Source organism: Microtus pennsylvanicus, chromosome 13 (genome assembly GCF_037038515.1).
Source record: "Microtus pennsylvanicus isolate mMicPen1 chromosome 13, mMicPen1.hap1, whole genome shotgun sequence".
Taxonomy (NCBI): Eukaryota; Metazoa; Chordata; class Mammalia; order Rodentia; family Cricetidae; genus Microtus; species Microtus pennsylvanicus.
The window spans coordinates 76511461-76529216 of NC_134591.1; the positions used below are offsets into that span (position 1 = coordinate 76511461).

The window sequence follows — 17756 nt, forward strand, 5'->3', positions numbered from 1 at the left end:
TCGGATTTCTCCGTCATGAATTTCACTATAATTTTCCTATAATTTTCCATTAGATATCTAGTTTACAAATATTCACAAAGAAATGAAGCTCTTTCGGAATGGAGATTGCTGGCTAACAGGATTACGGGCCGAGCGTGCGGCTGTGCCAGCCCCTACCCTGCCATAATGTGATCCCTGTGTCTGCCTTACACTTAGCGTGGCCTCGGTATCTCGCTTTGCCACCCACTGTACCGTGCTCCAACCGACCCTTTGTTTCCTCTTCTCTGTGGTTCCCCTGGGCCAGCACCTGCCTGTCCGGGGCCCATATTCTCTGCTACCTGCTGGCTGAGCCTGGTCCCAACTGAGGCCCAGGCCTTATTAAATGGCTCCGCCCTTCTGTGACCCCTTGTGCTTCTTGTCCATACTCTGTTGGCTCCCTGTTTTCCCCGACACTCTCCGTCCATCCCGTGGAGCACTGTCAGATACTCGGACGCCCTCGCAGGTGCGGACACGCTTGTTCACACGCACACACAGTCCTCTGGCTAAGGCTTCTGTGCCCTGGCCCAGTCGCCTCAGAGGGAACCAGTTTATTGGGATCCTGGGGTGGGGTGCAGGAACAAAAGCAGCTTTGTTCAAGTTTATGTGAAAGTTACAAATTCAAAATGAGAACAGATAAAGCATGAGATACCTGATGTGTAAACAGGTTGGTGAGTGAGAAGGCCCCAGGCTCGGGAGGGAGAGAGAATGAGTGGGCACACTGGGGGTGCGAGAGGATGCCAGCCAGCATGGCAACCTGACTGGGGAGAGCGGGGGCTGGTGTGGGCCACTTGACTGAATGAAGTTGCTAAAGAGGTTTCTCTTCTGCTTGGGGTGGGGTGTCCTAGAAAGACCTGAAGGCTCTGCGCCCAGGTCCTGGAGCCCAGCAGAGACTGTGGAATGTTCTCACGATGGCTAGTCTCAGGGTCTCAGAGGTGTCACATCAGACTAGTAATGAAGGCATAGATGGGCCACAGCCCTAAGAGATGCCACATCTCTAGGCTTCTCCTACTGGTGTGGGCACACGCTTAGAAACAGAGCAGACGGACCTGGAGGCTCGTAACACACAGCCTTTGACCCGTGACCCTCAACCCGGATGCTTCAGCCCTCAGCCCTGTCCTGAAATCCTGACGTGCCAAGTTGGTCTCAGTTTCTTACTTCACGGATCTGTCCTCCGCCATACATGGCTCCTTACTCCTGAGTCCAGCCCACTCCATCTATGCTGGTTGATTGTGCTTCCCAGGAAGCCCAGGGCTCTCCCCCCACCCCACTCCCCGGGTTACCTGTGGCAGCCCCTCTTGCTGGCCCCGAGATCTGTGAACTCCTCCTTGCTCCCCCAGACCTGCGCTGTCTGCCATTCCTAGTCAGCCTTTGACCTTCAGAGGTTACAAAGTTACTGTTCTGCCAGGGGTGTTTTACCTCTTCCTGAGGGTCAGCCCTGAGTATCATCAGCTGAGACCCAGGACATTGGGAACTAGCCAGAGGCTGTGTAGGGAGCTCTCTGTGTGGCAGACAGCTTCATCACCACCCCTTCATACATGGCGCCAGACTTCACTTCGTTCTTCACCTGGTTGCCCGCACCAGGCTGGGGTGTGGGACTAATTGCCTGTTGTTACAAGCCAAAGCTGCAAGGGGACAGACTCCTTGTTGAGTTTTTTTTTGGGGGGGGTGTTGCAAAGCAGCACCCCAGAGGTTTCTCAGGGCAGTCCTGAACAGAGATCCCACGGGGCTTCCCTGGGCTAGCCACTGGGGAGTACTGGCGTGGTTTAGAGCCCTGTTTTCTTACTCAGGGTTTTAGAGCCACTGGACACCCAGTAAAGTTAGGCCTTTTCATATAGGGATGGGGGATGGACCTTCAGCATGGAGGGGGTGTGACAACCTGGACTGATTGTCAAGAAGGCATTAGGGAGGGTGGCAGAACAAGAGAGGGATGCCGTATTCTTTGCCGGGCCATTTAGAACTAAAGAACAGCCAGAAGAAAAGGAGAGAAATAAGGGAAAGTAGGAGAAAGAGTAGATTGTTAACTCCCTTGACGTCTTTGCCTCAAGGCCTCCTTGGGCCCCTCCCTTTGCAAAATAGAAATATTGCAAAAATAGGCCAGCGCCATTTTGCTGAATGCTGCCCAGACCAGGGAGAGCTGAAGCCGGTTCTCCTCCCCTCCTCGGAAGGCAGTGTGGCTCATCCTGCAACAGGAGAGGGGACAATAGGGAGAGATAGACAGCAGGCTGGGCCATCAGGGGACAGGAAGCTGGGCACAGTAAGAACAGGTATCGGGTTGGCAAACCTGCTGAGGTCCTGCTCCCTGCACAATGCTTTCCTTGAGCCCCTCCACGCAGTTGGTACATGAGTACCAAGGGCTACAGCATGGACCATCTAGGGTTGTACAGGTGGAGTGGGGGGTACGGCAAGAGACCTACAAACCCAGGGAGAAAGGGAGAGTCAAGAAAGACAAGTGCTTGGTCCATCCCTAAGGGGCATCCGAGTGGGCAAGGTGTGGTCCCCAGGGACCAGGTGTCAGGACGTTGGCCAACTTGGTTGAGGGGTGCCAGTGTTCAGGAATGGAAAGGAAGCTCGAGGGATGACGTGGATCAACGGAGGAGATTGCCTAGAAACTATGAGGGAAGAAGAGAGGGAGGAGGAAAGAGAAAGGCCCGGGGACTGGAATACCCTGCCTTGACGTGGTGGGACTCAGGGTCCTTTCTAAAGGCAAAAGCAGAGCGAAGCGGTGGAAACTTCTGACTGTGCTGCTGGCCTGCGGGAGCGCGGTGGCCAGCGCGCGGGAGTGAGCACGGGGGAAGCGCAAGGCCGACGTGCGAGTTTCCCCGACACACCCAGCCGCGCCGCCCGCGACTCCTCTCTTCTTCGAACTCCAATAGCCACAACAAAATGAGGGAAGTGGGGGCGAGCAAGGGAAAGAAAACCCCTTCCACATCTGCCCCACCCGCAGGCCGGGTGCTGCTCCGAAGGGACCGGGCGGGAGCGCGCGCGGAGGGCGCGCGAGCGTGCCGAAAAAGCCTCGCACCTGCGCTCGCTCCCGCGCAGAAAAGTTTGCGCGGGGGCGCGAACAGGGTGGCTGACCGCGGGCGAGCGGCCGAGGAGGGCGAACGAGTGCGCGCGCGCCCGCGGCCAGAGGTAGGCGCGTGTGCGCGAGTGCCATCTCCCCGCTTCGCTCGGGCGCACGGCTCCTCCACACAGCCGCACACACCGCACAACCGCCCCCAGCCTCCCCCTCCTTCGCACGCGACCCCACGAGCGCCGGCCCCGCCTCCCTCCTTCCTTCCCTCCCTCTCTGCGCTTTGGAGAGTCACTCAGCCGGCCCGAGCCTGTGCGCTGGGAGCGCGCGTGCCAGAGGCGCGGGCGGGCGAGCGCGCGCGCCCATTCACCTTCGCGCCGGAGCGCGGCGGGCGGGCGCGCGCGGCGGGCGCGTCTGGTCTTTCACCTGCCGGAGCCGCGCGCGCGCCCGGCGAGGGGCGGTGCCACGGTGGCCCTGCCAATCACCTCGGCGCCTGGCAGCGCCCGGCCGCTCCCGCCCGCCCCGCTCCCTCCTGCCAAACTGTTACCCTGAGTGTTACCGTCAGGAGCAATGACATCAGGATTTTAAAACAACTTGTTATTCGGGGAGTAATCAGTTGCAATTAGGCATTAATTAAGTATTATGAAAGTTGATTATTTAAGTGAATTCGGCTTTCGACTCTCCGACTATGGTGAGTACCGGGAGCGGGAGGGGGAGGGCCGGGCCGGGCCGGAGCGGCGACCCCTAAGCTCTCGGGACGGGGCGGGGAGTGGGGAGGCCCTCGGCCTGGCGAGCCCGATCCCCAGCCTGGCCACGGCCATGGGCAATTTCTGTTTTAGTTGAGGGAACTCGGAGCCGCCGGGAGCGTGCGGGCCGGAGCGTGAGAGCGAGCGGGAGGCGCGGAGCAAACTTTCCCCGCCGCCGCCCTCCCGACCCGGCCTGGCCCGACGCGCGCCCCCCGAGCCCAAGATGCGCTCGGCCCGGCGGGGAGGGACAGCAGGCGGGCGGGGACAGGGGGGCCCGCGAGACACTAAACACATTCTTTTCTCTCTTCTTCTTCTTCTTTTCATGGCGTTTCTCGAAGAGTTTGGGACCAAGGAGCGGAGGATGGATCTTGGAACAGGTACAGGCGGTGGGAACCCATGGGGAGGTTCTTTCACTTTTCTTTCGGTTCTTTGACGGAAGTTAGTATTTTTAGCCCAATGAGCTAGCAGCTGAGCCGAGGGTACCGGACAGGCGCCAAGGGTCTGTGCCCATGGTCCCTGCTTGCCCTGCTTTCTGGATGGTGATATTGTTATTTGTTAACTCGCTTAGTGGCTGTGACTAATTTGATGCTTGTCATTATGAAAGAACCGAGGGGACAGGGAGCTGGGGGGCACCCAGAGACAGAGAGGATTTAGGGGTTTTTTGTGGGGGTTTTTGTTCTCCGTGTTTTTTCTCTTGTGTTTTTAGACGCACACTTTTCCCTTTGCAAAGATCTCTGTGTGTGTGGCTCATGGGGTGTGTGTTTTTATTTTTTTAGTGGGGGGTGGTTTAGTTTTTGAAAGCAGCGTCCTGTTGGGAAAGGTGGTTAGTCTGGTTTCGGGGCGACTGTCTCAAGGTAAAGGAATTTAATTTATTTGGGACAAGGCTGTGTCGGATGATCAAGCTACTTATTATGGCTAATGAGTGTTTTTCACCTGAGTATCTGTGGGCTGAGGTGGCTGTTATCAGTTCAAAGTAAGGGGCCCAGGACTCACTCACTCTCTCTCTCTCTCTCTCTTTCTCTCTCTCTCTCTCTCTCTCTCTTCCTCCTGCCCTCCCTCTCTCTCTCTCTCTCAGCCCCCCTTTTAGTCCCCACCCTGGGAGGTGATGGTAGGCCAGACTAAAGACTCCATTTAGACATCTGGGTCTGGGGAGCCTGGCATGGGGCTAGGGCTGACTAGCTAGTGCCCCACTGGCCTGGGGCAGAGTTTAACTAATGAATTTGGTGTCTTTCTAGTTTGATTTAATTGTATTCGGTGATTCTCTTTTCATCCTCCGATCTGAGACCAGGAAGGGCCTTATCTTAGTTCTCTGGCCTTCTACCAGCCTCCTCTACCGAAACCAACTTTGGGCCAGGACCCTCTCATCCTAGGTTGTCAAAAGCAGCACTCTCGTTCAGTGTCTTAGAGCAGCAGAGGCTGAGAATTCGTCAGAACCCATCCCGTACCCCTTCTGTTTCATTTGGGGAAGGAAAGGTGGTATTAGTTAGAGTTGGCATTAGAGCCTCCCAAGGTCATGGTGTAGTCCCATAGGACCCATACAGTGGCAGCTGCCTCTCTGAGGTCAAAGGAGAGTAAGGCAGGAGGCAGCAGAGGGCAGTCAGGGGTGTGTGTTGTGGGGGCAGGGAACCTTCACAGAGTTGTTAGAACAGGTGTGTTCTTGGATAAGGGGATGTGGAGGTCTCTGCACATCCGTGCCCTGGAAGGGCATGACGCCCCCTGCTGGGAATATTGAGGAAGGTGTCTTGAAGCCATTGCTGCCACCCTGCCCCTCCCTGTCCTCCACCCCAGGGAGAACCAGCCCGCCTCCACCTCTAATCAGGTGTCTCCTCACCACCCTTTCAGGACCCGCCCCCTTTTCTTCAGAAATGGGGCCCCCACCCATGCCAGCCAAGAAACAGACCTCAGAGACAGGCCCAGTGTTTGGCACCACCCCCTACCTGGCACAGGGGAGCCTGCTTATGGGCCAGCACAAGGGACTCAAGCATTACTCAGCTGGAAGGCGGGCCCTACCCTCTTCCTTCTGACCTGAGTGCCAACTGGAGCTGGCTCCCATCCTGCCATGCCAGTCTCTTCTAGGCTGCCATGGAGGCATGATTCCATATCCCTTCTGGGGAGTGTCATGATGGCAGGGCAGGAGGCAAGTGACAGAACCTCCTGTGACATCTTAAGGGCTCTAGGGAGACTAGCTGCTCTCCACACTCCAGGGACAGGCTCTGGAAACTTTTCCTAGAAGCCGAAATGGCCAGGAAGTCAGCTGGAGCAGGGCACTCCCAGTGGGACCCAAGCCTGGACTCTGGCCACACAGAGAGGGAAGGTCCGTGGTGTCAAAGTTCTGTTTCCTGGAGTTGTCTAGTGATACCTCCCGTCTCTTCTCTGATCTGGGGAGTTTCACTTAATCTCAGCACTTCAGAAGAAAAGCACTTTCCCCTGACTTCACAAAAAGGGGAAGCAGACTGGGGCTCAGTCAGCTCTGTCCTCCCTAAGCCCAACTCTGGGGCAGCCACTGTCATCCTCAGGAGCTCAGAAGGTCTCTCTTGACCTCCCCCATGCACAGGGACATGCCAAGGCTTATTGCTGGTGCGGGGCAGTGCAGGGCTTCCTTCCTTTGGGAGCAGCCCTAGTAGCTCCTGCTAAGGGCCTCAGCACAGTGTAAGCAGGGAAAAGCCCTAGAGTTGTCAGTACCCAAGATCTCCAACAAGTACGAGATGGGGTTAACTGTCCCCTCTAGCTTCAGACACATGGAGGTCCTGAACGGCTCTGACCATGAGTGATTTCAGGGACTGGGGAGAATTGAGGTTTCTCAAGAGGGGATGGGAGGATCTCAAGACCCTCAAGGGCCATGTGGACCCCTTTTCCCCCACCATAGTTCAGCCAAGGGCTGGATCAATCTGGACGTCTTTAGCAATAAAAAATGCCGATGTCGTCCTAATTCACCAGGCCCCGAGATGACAGCAAATTTACATTTTTTAATTAAACTAGCAGCCAGTTTTTATGAGAGGGGGTTGGGTTATGCAAATCAAATGGTTGTGTACGGAAGATTAGGAGAGTTTGGGAATAAATTCCACAAATGCTAATAAAAAAAAAAGGAGAGAGAGAGAGAGGGAGGGAGGGAGGAGAGAGGAAGAGAGGAGGACATGGTTCCATTAGGCCCTTTTAGAGTGATTTCCCTGGGGGAGGGCACTAGAGGGGGAGGGGGAGCAGGAAGGAGGCTTTCAAACACAGGTAGGTCGTCCTGTAGTTGGGAAGCTCCCAGGATTAGCCCCCACCCCCACCCCAGGCTGATTTCTGGGTCTAAACACACTGGAGCCTGGGCAGAAATGGCTACCTAAGAGCCTTGGAGCTGTGACAAAGAGCTTGCCCTCAATTATCTGGGATCTGTCGGTAATGCCCCCCTTGAGAAGGGAGTGCTGTCCTGTAGAGGATCCAAGTAGGCTGCTCTGGGTGAAGGGCCAACTAGGCAAGAGATCAAGTTCAGAGGAGCTGGTGAGGGGCTACCCACTGAAGACTACGTGCAGACCTGTCGTCCGGACAAGTCTGGGAGGGCTCACTGAGCCAGGCCTGTTTCCTTGTCCTGCTGGGGTTCCAGGTCAGGACCCTTTTTCTTAGGCAGACCCTCTGCTCCCATGTCACATGGGACTCAGCCTTCAATGACAGGAGGCCAGGAGAGATGAGGCCAAGAGAGCTGGCCCAGGAAACAACCTTAGGCAGGAGAAGGGCAGCAGACTCCCCCTACTTGTGTCTTACCCCAAGGAGCAAAGAACTTAACTGTCCACACTTAGCTCCGGCATCCCGAACATCAGCATGCAGAACTTCTGTGAGCCAGAGGTTCAAAGCTTGGTATTGCCGGAAGCGGAAGCTTCTACGAGCCCCCTTAGCACAAGGTACACTGAACTCGGCACACACCAGGGAATGGGAATGGTCTGTGCTACTTCTGTTGGGTTGGGTAAACTAGATCGCCCTCAATTTTCCTTCCTGAAGACTGTACTTGGCCAGATATACCCACTTAACCAGTCTAAGCTGGGACCAAACCGGGCACCGGTTTTGCTGGTCTGCAGGGGGCGGGCGATCTGGTGCCATCTTGGCAGGAAGGAGCCGTCAGAGCCGAGCACAGCATGGGCTGTCTTGGAAGTGGTGTGTTTCCTGGTCCCATTCAGACAGGCTGGCCGTGTCCCCAGCAGTGACACTGGAAGGGACTTGAGCATCAAGTGACCTTTAAGGTCTTTGACTACCAACTTGATTTTGCTCAGTGAGGCAGCAGGCATCCAGGGAAGAGTCACATGGGTGAGGTGAGAAGTGTATCATTGGTCCATCCTCAGCAGAAAGCATTTGAGACACCAGGCAGCTCAGGACGGTGAAGTGGCTATGAACCAGCTCTGATTCTGGTTCCAGGGCAGCAGAATGCCAGCTAATGGGCCTAGCATAGTCATCCTCCTAAGAGGCCCCAGAGAGAACCCACCTTAGGCCCTCTTCCCTGGTAGGGACCTGTGAAGGGAAACCCACAAACTCTTAAGAGAGGCATGGGGTGGTGGGGCTGTGACAGGGGGTGTGTGTGCGTGTGCGTGTGCGCGCGCGCGCGCAACATCAGCTAGGCAGTGTCTCCTTGCTTCCCTGGCACTGCTGATACTCCCCACCCCCCACAGCCAGGGAATCTGGCTGAGTTGCAGCTTGAGTTTTTATGATGGAAAATAAAATAAATGGAGGCACCTTTGCAAGGCTGAGTCACTGCTGCAGCCTCTCCTCATTAAAGCTGCTGTCCCTGGCTCAAGTCCCTGCCCACTTCCCCAGGCAGGGAATGAGGTGGGGCTCTTGACTTTTCTTTCTGGACCCTGCCAGGCCATTGCGACTTCCCGGCTTCCCACCCCTCCATCCGCTACCATGGGCTAGTCCACCCTCATGAGAGAATCAGGTCTTCACCTCACCACCCACTCCAGGCCCCATGGTTTTTTTTTTTTTTTTTTTTTTTTGAGACAGGGTTTCTCTGTGGCTTTGGAGCCTGTCCTGGAACTAGCTCTGTAGACCAGGCTGGTCTCGAACTCACAGAGATCCGCCTACCTCTGCCTCCCGAGTGCTGGGATTAAAGGCGTGCGCCACCACCGCCCGGCTAGGCCCCATGGTTTTTAAGTCTTGCTCAACCCACTCCTGCCTCTATGCCTCCTTCCCCTTATCCCTGTCTTCCCCACTTTTCCTTCTCCTGGTCCTCATGTTTAGAGGGGGAAGGAAGTTGCTCCAAAGTCGTTACCAGAAATGGGTCCCCAAGGCAAGCAGCAGCTGTTGGGGTGGTCAAGCCAAGGTCTAGCAAGTCCAAAGGTGCTGGAAGCCAGTGGCCCTGGGGTGTGGAGGTGAATCGGTTGGGCAGACTGCCGTACAGGGTGGTTTGCGAAAGGTGTTAGGCTGGTGGTCCTGTGTACCCCTGTCTGGCTGTCTGTATCTTACACCTCAGGCTCTCAAAACACACGTCCCCTGTGAGGAAAGAGCCCCCAGGTGGGCGGTGAGGCCGCAGTTCAGTGAGTCCTAAGGAACTTAGCAGAATCAGGGTGGCCAGGCCCCCAGTTTGCAGGCACGCATAGAGTCAGAGAGAGCTGGTACTGTCGCATGCTAAGATGAGGGACTTGGAATGAGGACCAGGATGTTCACGAACGGGTGGCCTTAGGGACAACCTCCTACATCTAGACTTCTCCCAGGCCTCTCCCCTCAACTCTGAGCAGTTACTTTTCATTGTGCAATTCCATTTTTCTGCCTTTTTGCCAGGCCACCCAGCTCTGGCAGGCAGGCCCTTCCTACTCACCTTGCTCCCCCACACCCCTTGCCAGCCTCATACCCAGTTGGCCCTAGGAAGAGATAAGAGATAAGAGGCTGGCTGGGGCCTGCTTCTCAGAGGAGCTGGCTATACCCGTGGCATTGGTATGCCAGGACAGCATTCATGTTCATGAGCCTCGGTCCCCAGAAGGTTAAGGCCAGGGCCTTGTTTTCTTCCATCAGTCCAGCTCTTAATGCTGACCATTAGCTGCTGTGTTGACATCTCCTCCCAGTACGTGGAATGGGGCTGGGGCTCATGCCTTCCCACCGTAAGTGCTGGTGCAATTGATTGATGGACACTCCTCTTCCCCAAGTGCCTGCCCAGCTTCTGAGTGGGGCAGAAGGAGGAAGGCAGGAAATGGTGTCTGATTCCCTCAGGGCCTGGGCTTCTCAAGAGCTTCTAGGGCCTGCATTACAGGAAGGAATGGGTTGGAATCATGGATGGTGAGAGGGGGCAAGGGGACATGAAGACAGCTGCTACTAGCCATGACTGTGGTATGGAACAGGGTGTAACAGAGTATGAGGTCAAGTTGCTATAGGCCTTCTATCCCGTTTCCCCTCCTGTCAAGTAGACTTCACGCTGGGATTTCTGCTCTAAGCTAGGTTCGCTCCACTGTCTGACCAGTATAGGCAGAAAGGCTAGAATGAGGGACCAGCCCAGACTGCCAGAGTTTCAGACCTCTGCCTTATGGTAGAATATTTGGGCCATACCGGAAGAGCCATGTCTCCCAGGCCTTCCCTCTGGGGTGTCCTCTGGTCCCACAGCCCTGCTAGAGGCCTAAGTGCTTGGCTGTTGAGTCCGCTTCCTAAAGCCTGTCTCAGGGCCTGGGTTGAAGGGAACGGACACCAGGCATTCCCATAGCATACTTCCCACAGCTGGGCTTTTCCTATGGGGCTCTGTCCTTGAATTAAGGGGACTCCTGAGAGGGAGTGTGCTTACAAGCCTCCAGAAAGACTTGTATCACTAGACCCAAAAAGGCGTCTTCTGCATCGTCTCCCCTTTCATTTCCCTCTGAGCAGCGCTGTTCTCCCTGCTGCCTGAGAGCCCAAAGCCACAGCAAGCCAGAAGGCCTGGCCCACTGAGGACTAACTGGGTATTTTGCTGACCAGCAGGGGGCGCCCTACTATATCTGCCCCAGCCCTCTCAGTGTTCTGGGCTTGTGGGCAACCCTGGTCCAGACCTTCTGGCTCTGGATGTGGGAGGGGTAGCCTCCCTTCCCCACCCCCAGAGGTTCCTTAGCTGAGTTTGTTTTGCCAGGGTGACCTGTTTAATCATCTCATTTTCTGGTGGCCGTTTATTCCTCGTTTCCACGGTTACGGCCCCATTAAGGGGAGAAGCAATAAGGCAGCGAGTCAAACAGGTAATAAAAACATTAAAGCCCTTGTGCACAGAGAGAGGACGGGGTGGGGGAGGGGGCTCAGTGAGGTGAGACGGCCCAGAGAGCAGCCAAGGTAGAAGCTGCCTGGCCTGGCCCTGGCCTCTGGAGGCTATGGGAAGACTACTTCCCAAGACCCAGTTCAGCTTAGTCCCCGGTCCCCAAGGCCCTGGCAACAGGCTGTATGTTGGAGGTAAAGCAGGAAGCAGCTAAGTGAGAGAGGGAGAGTAACCAGAGCTCCCCAGGACTGTCCCAGAGAGCTGCATGACCTGTTCCAGGCCAGCCGGGGGTGGGGGCTAATTTCTGACATTGTTTTGAGCTCTAGAATTTTTTTCTGCCAGCTTTATCAGAAAGCATATTTGTGGTGAGTGCCGCTCACAGGGCCAGTCTGGTGAGTAAATATTCCTGGTGTGGACGGCCCTATGACCTTGAGAGGGAAGAGCAGAGCTGTGGGAGCCAAGGGCATCTGGAGGGAGGAGGGCCAAGAGGCCAGGAGTGTGTGGTCTAGGTGGGAGACCTTTCCTGAGAAGGGCCAGGTGAAGGTGAGAGGGCTGGACTCCCTCAGCAGTGGTATATCCCAGACTCAGGTGCCACCCCGTTCAGGCTGGATATGTGACTTGCCCTTGTGGTCACCACAGAAGAGCTCCTTGGCCGATTCTCCCGAGGGCTCCCTTCCTCTAAGTGGATACCGAAAAGCTCCAACAAAAAGCCAGCCTTTTGCCCAGCTGGTCCGGACCCAGGGCAAAGAGCTCTGCTGGCCAGGGAGAAATGCCAGGAAGTGTGAGGATGGTGTCAGAGCTTCTGTGCCTGTGTGTGCTGGAGCAGCCACTGTTGCCCTGGAGCCCAGGGTCAATTCACAGAGGGCACAGGAGGCCAGGACCAGTTCTAAGGTGTCTCTGGGTTATGGAGGAGGCTGCCTTTTTTTTTTCTCTTTTAAATCTTCTATACTCTGATCTCTGGCAAATTCACAGAGGCCTGTGTGTCTCTGATTATTAATTTCAACGTTGATTCTGACTAGCGAGGGGAGAAAGAAGGTGTGGGAAACGGGGGAAACCCTTTGGCTGGGAACTGTGCCTTGGGAGCAGGCCTAGATGAGTTAATATTCCGATCAAACAATTAAAAATAGAAAATGCTCCCGCGGCACCAGCTGCTGAAGCTCTCAGCAACTGTCACCAGCGGGTTCAGGGGGCAGGTGGTACTGGAGGGAGCCTCTCCACACATGGCAGGGTTCAGAGATATAGTGTGTCCACTGCTCTCTCAGGATCAGGAGTGGAGGTTGGGGCTCTGAGTCCCCTTAGGGGCCAGAGCAGGGCCTGTGCAGCCTCAGGGCTGCCTTTCTTCCCTGCAGGGCCCCGGTAGTATGGTGAAGTCATCGCCAGATGCCCTGGTAATTGTTTTAAGAATCCAACTTAAAATAAGATGAAAACTTATATTCCTGGGTGAGGAGCAGTTTCCTATCTAATAGTAAATTAATGAAAGGCTTACAGCAGGCCTCCTGGCCAGGAGGCTTGTTCATCTGATAAATCCGAGATCTCAGGCCCACTAACTCTAGACCTGGAAGTGCCCAAAGCCCAGGCCCCACTTCTGGTGTCCCCTTGGGATGCACCATGGTCTACTGAGGTAGAAGACACATCCCACGTGTTCATGGTACCAGCCAATGATAAGGAGAAGCTTTCAGAAACCGCAGTGGGAGAGCCTGGGTTCTCATTGTCAGGGGCATCAGTTCCCCCGAGAAGAAGGGGCTTCAGGAGCAGATCCCACACAGAGTCTGGGCAGGGTATCCACCTTTCAGAACAACACAGTGAGCAGAGGTGAGGTCGTCAAGTGCTCCAGTTTACCCAGGACTAGACAGACCAGCATTCTATGAACACCCGGGTCCTCACCAGCTAAGGACAGTTGATCAGCCTTCCCTTGTGGTCCTGCAGAGGCTAGGGACCTCCAGAGCTAAATATGTCCTATGCAGGAGGGGTGACTTACAACTGACTCCCCCTGATACTACTCTGCCCTGACCCAGGCTTGCTGTGTGGCCTGCTGCGTTGAGGTCAGTGTGCGTGTCCTCAAGTGGGCACATAGATGCCACCCAGGCAGGACAAGACATTGCCTAGAGGCCTGGCGGGGGGGGGGAGGGATAGAAGAGGGCTCTTCTAGCAATGGCTCTATACGCCTTTAAGACGGAGACCTCTCTCTGTGGGACACAGATGGATCAGGGCATCTGGAGAGGACACGAACCACCTGACCTCACACGTCCTCTGGGTTTCTACCCAGCATCTTCCTTCTGAGAGACCGAGAATGACTATCGCACCTAACACTCATTTCTCTTAGAAAAAGACAAAGTTCAGCGTATTTGGACTGTTTCACAGGTGCGGAGGGACGTAGCCTAGAGGTCGAGCTACTCTCTTAGAACTTGTAAAGCCCGCGCTTCCATCTCTAGCACTGAAGGGAGGGGAAAAAAACCCCAAAACCAGAAAACACAGGTGGGGAAACAGGAGGCCCATAGTCACTGCCAGACTTGTTCCTAAAAGCCAGGAGACAGACACAGTATGGAACTTCCTTGCCAGGGGGGAAGCAGGCTTCCCTGAGGGACTGTTCCACATGGCAATGTCGAGGGGAAATTACAAAGCTTACATCCCTGGGTACCGACTGTGTTATTCAGCCTGTGTCCCTGAAGGGCTCCAGATCCCATTACAGTCCCCTTGTCCCCTTGGGTTCCTCCCTGGGCCCACCTACAGTGTAGTGGCTGATGCAAATGGCTGTTAGGCTTCACAGGAAACCTGATTTTGCTGCAGGCCTTCTTCCTTCACAGCTCCTGAGAAAGGGACTCTCCTTTGTCCGCAGGGAGGGCTGCCAGGGTGGGTCACTCTTACTTGTCCCTGGTGAGATGGAAGTGGGCAGGGCAGGGCAGGCCGAAGTGCTTGTGGACACAGTCTAGACCTGTGGTTTTCCTAGGAGGCGAGTCCTCAGGTTCATGTTTGTCCAGTGTGCTTCTGCGAAGGCAGAGAGTGATGGAGGGAATGCATCCCCTGGACCACTCAGAGACCACTTCACTCAGTTCACGAGTTCAGTCAGTCCAGTGTCCCACTGCTCTGTGTTGCTGCAATTCACGGTGTTTCCTTGGGAACCACAGAGAGCAAAGTGGCCGCTTTGCAAACAGCTGGGTGATGGGTTGGGACTCAGCCTGATCCCTGAACCAGGTTTGTCCCCTCTTTGCTTTATGGGTTTGAGAGGACCTGACTTCTTGGCCAGATTGGACCATATTATTTTAGGAGGTAGGGAACATCTCAGTGTCTTTAGGGCAGCTTGGCAGGTACTTGGGGGCATAGCTACCCTGGCACCCCACATCTCTTCCACCCCAGAGGAGGAAGTTGTGAAGTAGTAGGGTTGAGAATGTGTGCTCCAAGAGGGAGCCAGACCCATAGCTGGTGTGGCTGGGTCAGATTGGAGAGGAGGGGGTGAAACACTGGATGTCCGTGGCTGTTGGTTTTCCAGCTGACACCAGGGAATTCCAGGCCCTCCTTGACTAACTTTCCCTTGGCTTCAGGCTGAGGCAGCAGGTGGGTTAAGCTGGAGGGCAGGAGAAGTGCCTGCCTCTTCCACACCAAGCTCAACCATCTCACACCAGTGGGGTCATGACCCTCTTGCTGAGAAGCGTCATTCTGGGGCTCCTTGGGAGTCTGCGGATGGCAGCAGAAGGTAGCTCCTCCACCAGGAAGCTGAGGCAGGACCAAGAGCCCCTGCGAAGGAGCCTGGATGTTTTCAGTTTCCAGGTCCCTTGGGGTCTCAGGGGCAGATTGAGACAGGCTCCTTGCAGGGGAGGTGTTAACAAACAGCAGGTGATTAAACATGACAAGCGGTGACATTTCTGTTCAGGGTTCTCAGTCCCGGCAAAGCCAAGAATGAAGCTATAAACCCTGACATTTTGTGTTATGCACTGAGAGGATTTTAATAGACCTCGCTCCCTCTTCTCCAGTCATCTTCTCTCTGTCTTCTCCACCCCCAGCACATCCACTATCCCACTGAGCGTGAGCGAGCATGAGTGAGCTAGCGCCCTGCCTTTCCTGGCCAGGTACTGCCCTCCACCCTCTTGGGCTTTGATCTTTGTCCTTCTGCACACCCCCCTCGCCTCCCTCCATCCCCCCTTGCTTCACTTTCTCACCTCCTTTTTTTGGGTCCTGATCTCACAGCCTGTCCCTTAGCTGCGGCTGTCCCAGTTGTCGGGGACAGCAGGTGGCTGTCCTTGTGCCCTCTTTGTGCTCACGACATTTCCAGACAGACTTGAGAGTGGGTTAAGAGAGATTGTGGGGCTTGGTATGGCTCTTCCCCCATTTTTTTTTAATCTCTTTTTCTCCTTTTTGGGACAAGGACAGAAGGCAGAGGGAGAAAATTGCCCTCCACTGCAAACAGTTGCTGGGTTTCTTCAGAAAGGCCTGGCTAGCAACAGTTGTTCCTCTTACAGAGAGATACAGAAACAACTGGGGCCTTCTTTGTTCTCTTGGCAGGGTCCTGTGAAGGGCATCTGGAGGTGAGCTTGGGGTTGAGGAGGGCAATATCCAGTGTCAGTTCAGTTCCAGCCGGGGAGTCCCCACCCTGACAGGCAGAGAAGGTTCCTAGAGCTAGGCAGGATCTGCTTCAGAAGTCAAGCCACACCCTGGGTCCCCAGCTCTGCCCTAGTGAACACAAGAAGCACTTAGCTTTCTGTGTTCGTTTCAGTAAATATTTATTGGGCCAGACGCTGTGCTGGCCGGCGGTTCTGTCCCATGGATCTCGTGGTCTAATGAGCTGGATGGATAATGAGTTGTTACTGTGGATACAAACAGGAACAGGGCTCAGAGATGAGGACAGGGGGACGGGATGACCGGGAGAGTGGACCTCTGAGGGACAGGTCTAGGATAAGGGAGGCCAGGCCCAGAGTTGAAGGAGGTACCTCTGCCAGGGGTCAGCATACTGAAGGCCTGGGGTAGAAGAGTATGCTGCCTCACAGGTACCACCTAGCGTGGAGGAGATTTGGGCTGTGCCATCCTATAGTAGGTGTCCTTGGATCTCTGGGACCCTGAGCTTGCTTTTCTATCTACCCTTCCACCTCTGCCCACCTGGGCCAGACATGACAGTCTGGGTAAAACAGAATGAAGCTCACCCTAGTTCAGTAGACAGAGAGCAACAAGAAGTAGCCAGGTGCCCACAGACTGGAGCTGTGGCAGCCTCTCCAGCCCCCTACTCCCTGTGGTGAACCCCAGGAAAGAAGCAAGAGAGAGGGTCCAGGCCATGTGATGGGCATGATGCAGAAAACGCAGGGCCAGGAGAGCCTCTTCACCTTGCTAACCCTAGGGCTCAGCAAGGCCAGATAAACTCCAGGAGCATCCTGAACGCATGCTCTGCTCTCTTGATGTGTCCTTGCTAGCCTCCAAGCTTGCTGAGGCTTCAGACTATCCTCTAGGCTCCTGAGGGCCAGAGTGGACAGTGCCAGTAGGGATTCAAGATGCAGCAGAGAAGCCCTGCAAACCAGGAGAAGAAGGGCGCATAGTTACCTTAGAACTGGACCAGAGAGGAGCAATGGATGCACGGGCTACTGGGGGTCCCAAAAGAGAGTCACCAAATTTAGCTCCTCATCCACCAATAGCTGGCCTCACACCCTGTGCTAGGCAGCCATAGCCGTGGGGCACTGTGGGGCCTGTAGCCTGGAAGGATCTCATACAACCCATAGGACACTTTTTCTTTAGATATTTGCCTTTGCACGGGGCACCATGCTGAATACGCCCTACCAACACATTGGTTCCTTAAGAGAGATCAGGCTGGCTTCCAAGAAGAGCATAGTGGGTACAAGGCAGACTTCAGAGAGTACTCCTTCTCCCACCTTCACCCTGCCTTTCTGACAAGCCTGGTCCAGGTCCCTCGATGCCACCTGTGTCACTCACTCCCCAGAGTCTAGCTGGAACTGTTCAGACCCTCTCACGGGTCTTCCCTTGACAGCTGGGCTGGGGGTCATTGTGGAGAAAGGAGGGGAGAGGAGTCCTAGAACCCAGACTTGGCCTACTGCCCCCGAAGGTCCAGAGCCAGGTTTTATTATAATCCCCACATCCTGTTGCAGATCCTTAATCAGCTGGATCCCAGGTTGGGCTGGACCCTGTGGTGACACTCAGGGTTGTAGCATAGAAAACCTGAAGTGGAGTTTCCGGAGCTGGGCTTGGGGCTAGGAGGATCAGGCAGGTGGAGGGGAGGAGAGGGGAGACAGCACAGCCCAGGATGTGGACGGAGCCCAGACCCACCACCCACCAACCAGGCTGGGGGTGGAGGAGCAGCTGTTGCAGACTGGGAACCATGGCTATGGGGGGGCACTAGTCTGTGGGGGCTACTGTGTTGCCTTGTGCCACCGAGACAGCTGGTCCTTCAGTGGCTCTGACAGTGGGCAGCAGCTCTAGCCAGGAGTCAGTGGAGGGAACCCTGGGTGATGGTGGTTCCAGGGTCTATGCAGACACGCCAAACTCCAAGACTTAGAGTGTTCCCACCCTGCTAAACTCTTGGTGGGCAGAGGGCCGGCAGGCCCTGGCTGCTGTGAGCTTGGCTAGCCAGGGCCTGCAGCTCTGTTGAGAGGCAGCTGGGAAGGGGAAGACCTCAAGCAGAGGCTGAGCTGGTACAGAGCACAGTGTCAGCCTGGCCGTTTAGTTCAGCCTGGTCCTGATGCGGCTGTACGGTGTCTGGGGAAGACCTAAGGGATAGTGGGAAGAACACCCCACCTGAACCTTCAGGAGATGAGGAGACATGGAGGAGACAGAGAAGGGAAGCCAGAGTGGGCTGGCTGGCAGCGGGTGGGCAGAC

General features: G+C 55.5%; 1 protein-coding gene across 4 annotated transcripts in view; it reads left to right on the plus strand.

The window, feature by feature from the left end:
• The window catches only part of Casz1 (castor zinc finger 1), a 145853-nt gene that overhangs the window by 89551 nt on the left and 38546 nt on the right, over positions 1-17756 (plus strand). For 2 of the 4 annotated variants that reach the window (XM_075946779.1, XM_075946783.1), the window contains exons 1-2: positions 3583-3719; positions 4113-4151. In XM_075946779.1, coding sequence (XP_075802894.1) covers positions 3671-3719; positions 4113-4151 — 88 coding nt within the window. In that variant the 5' untranslated portion in view covers positions 3583-3670. Of the gene's footprint in view, positions 1-3582; positions 3720-4112; positions 4152-17756 lie in introns of those variants that run through there. The other 2 variants (XM_075946780.1, XM_075946782.1) reach the window with 1 other exon arrangement.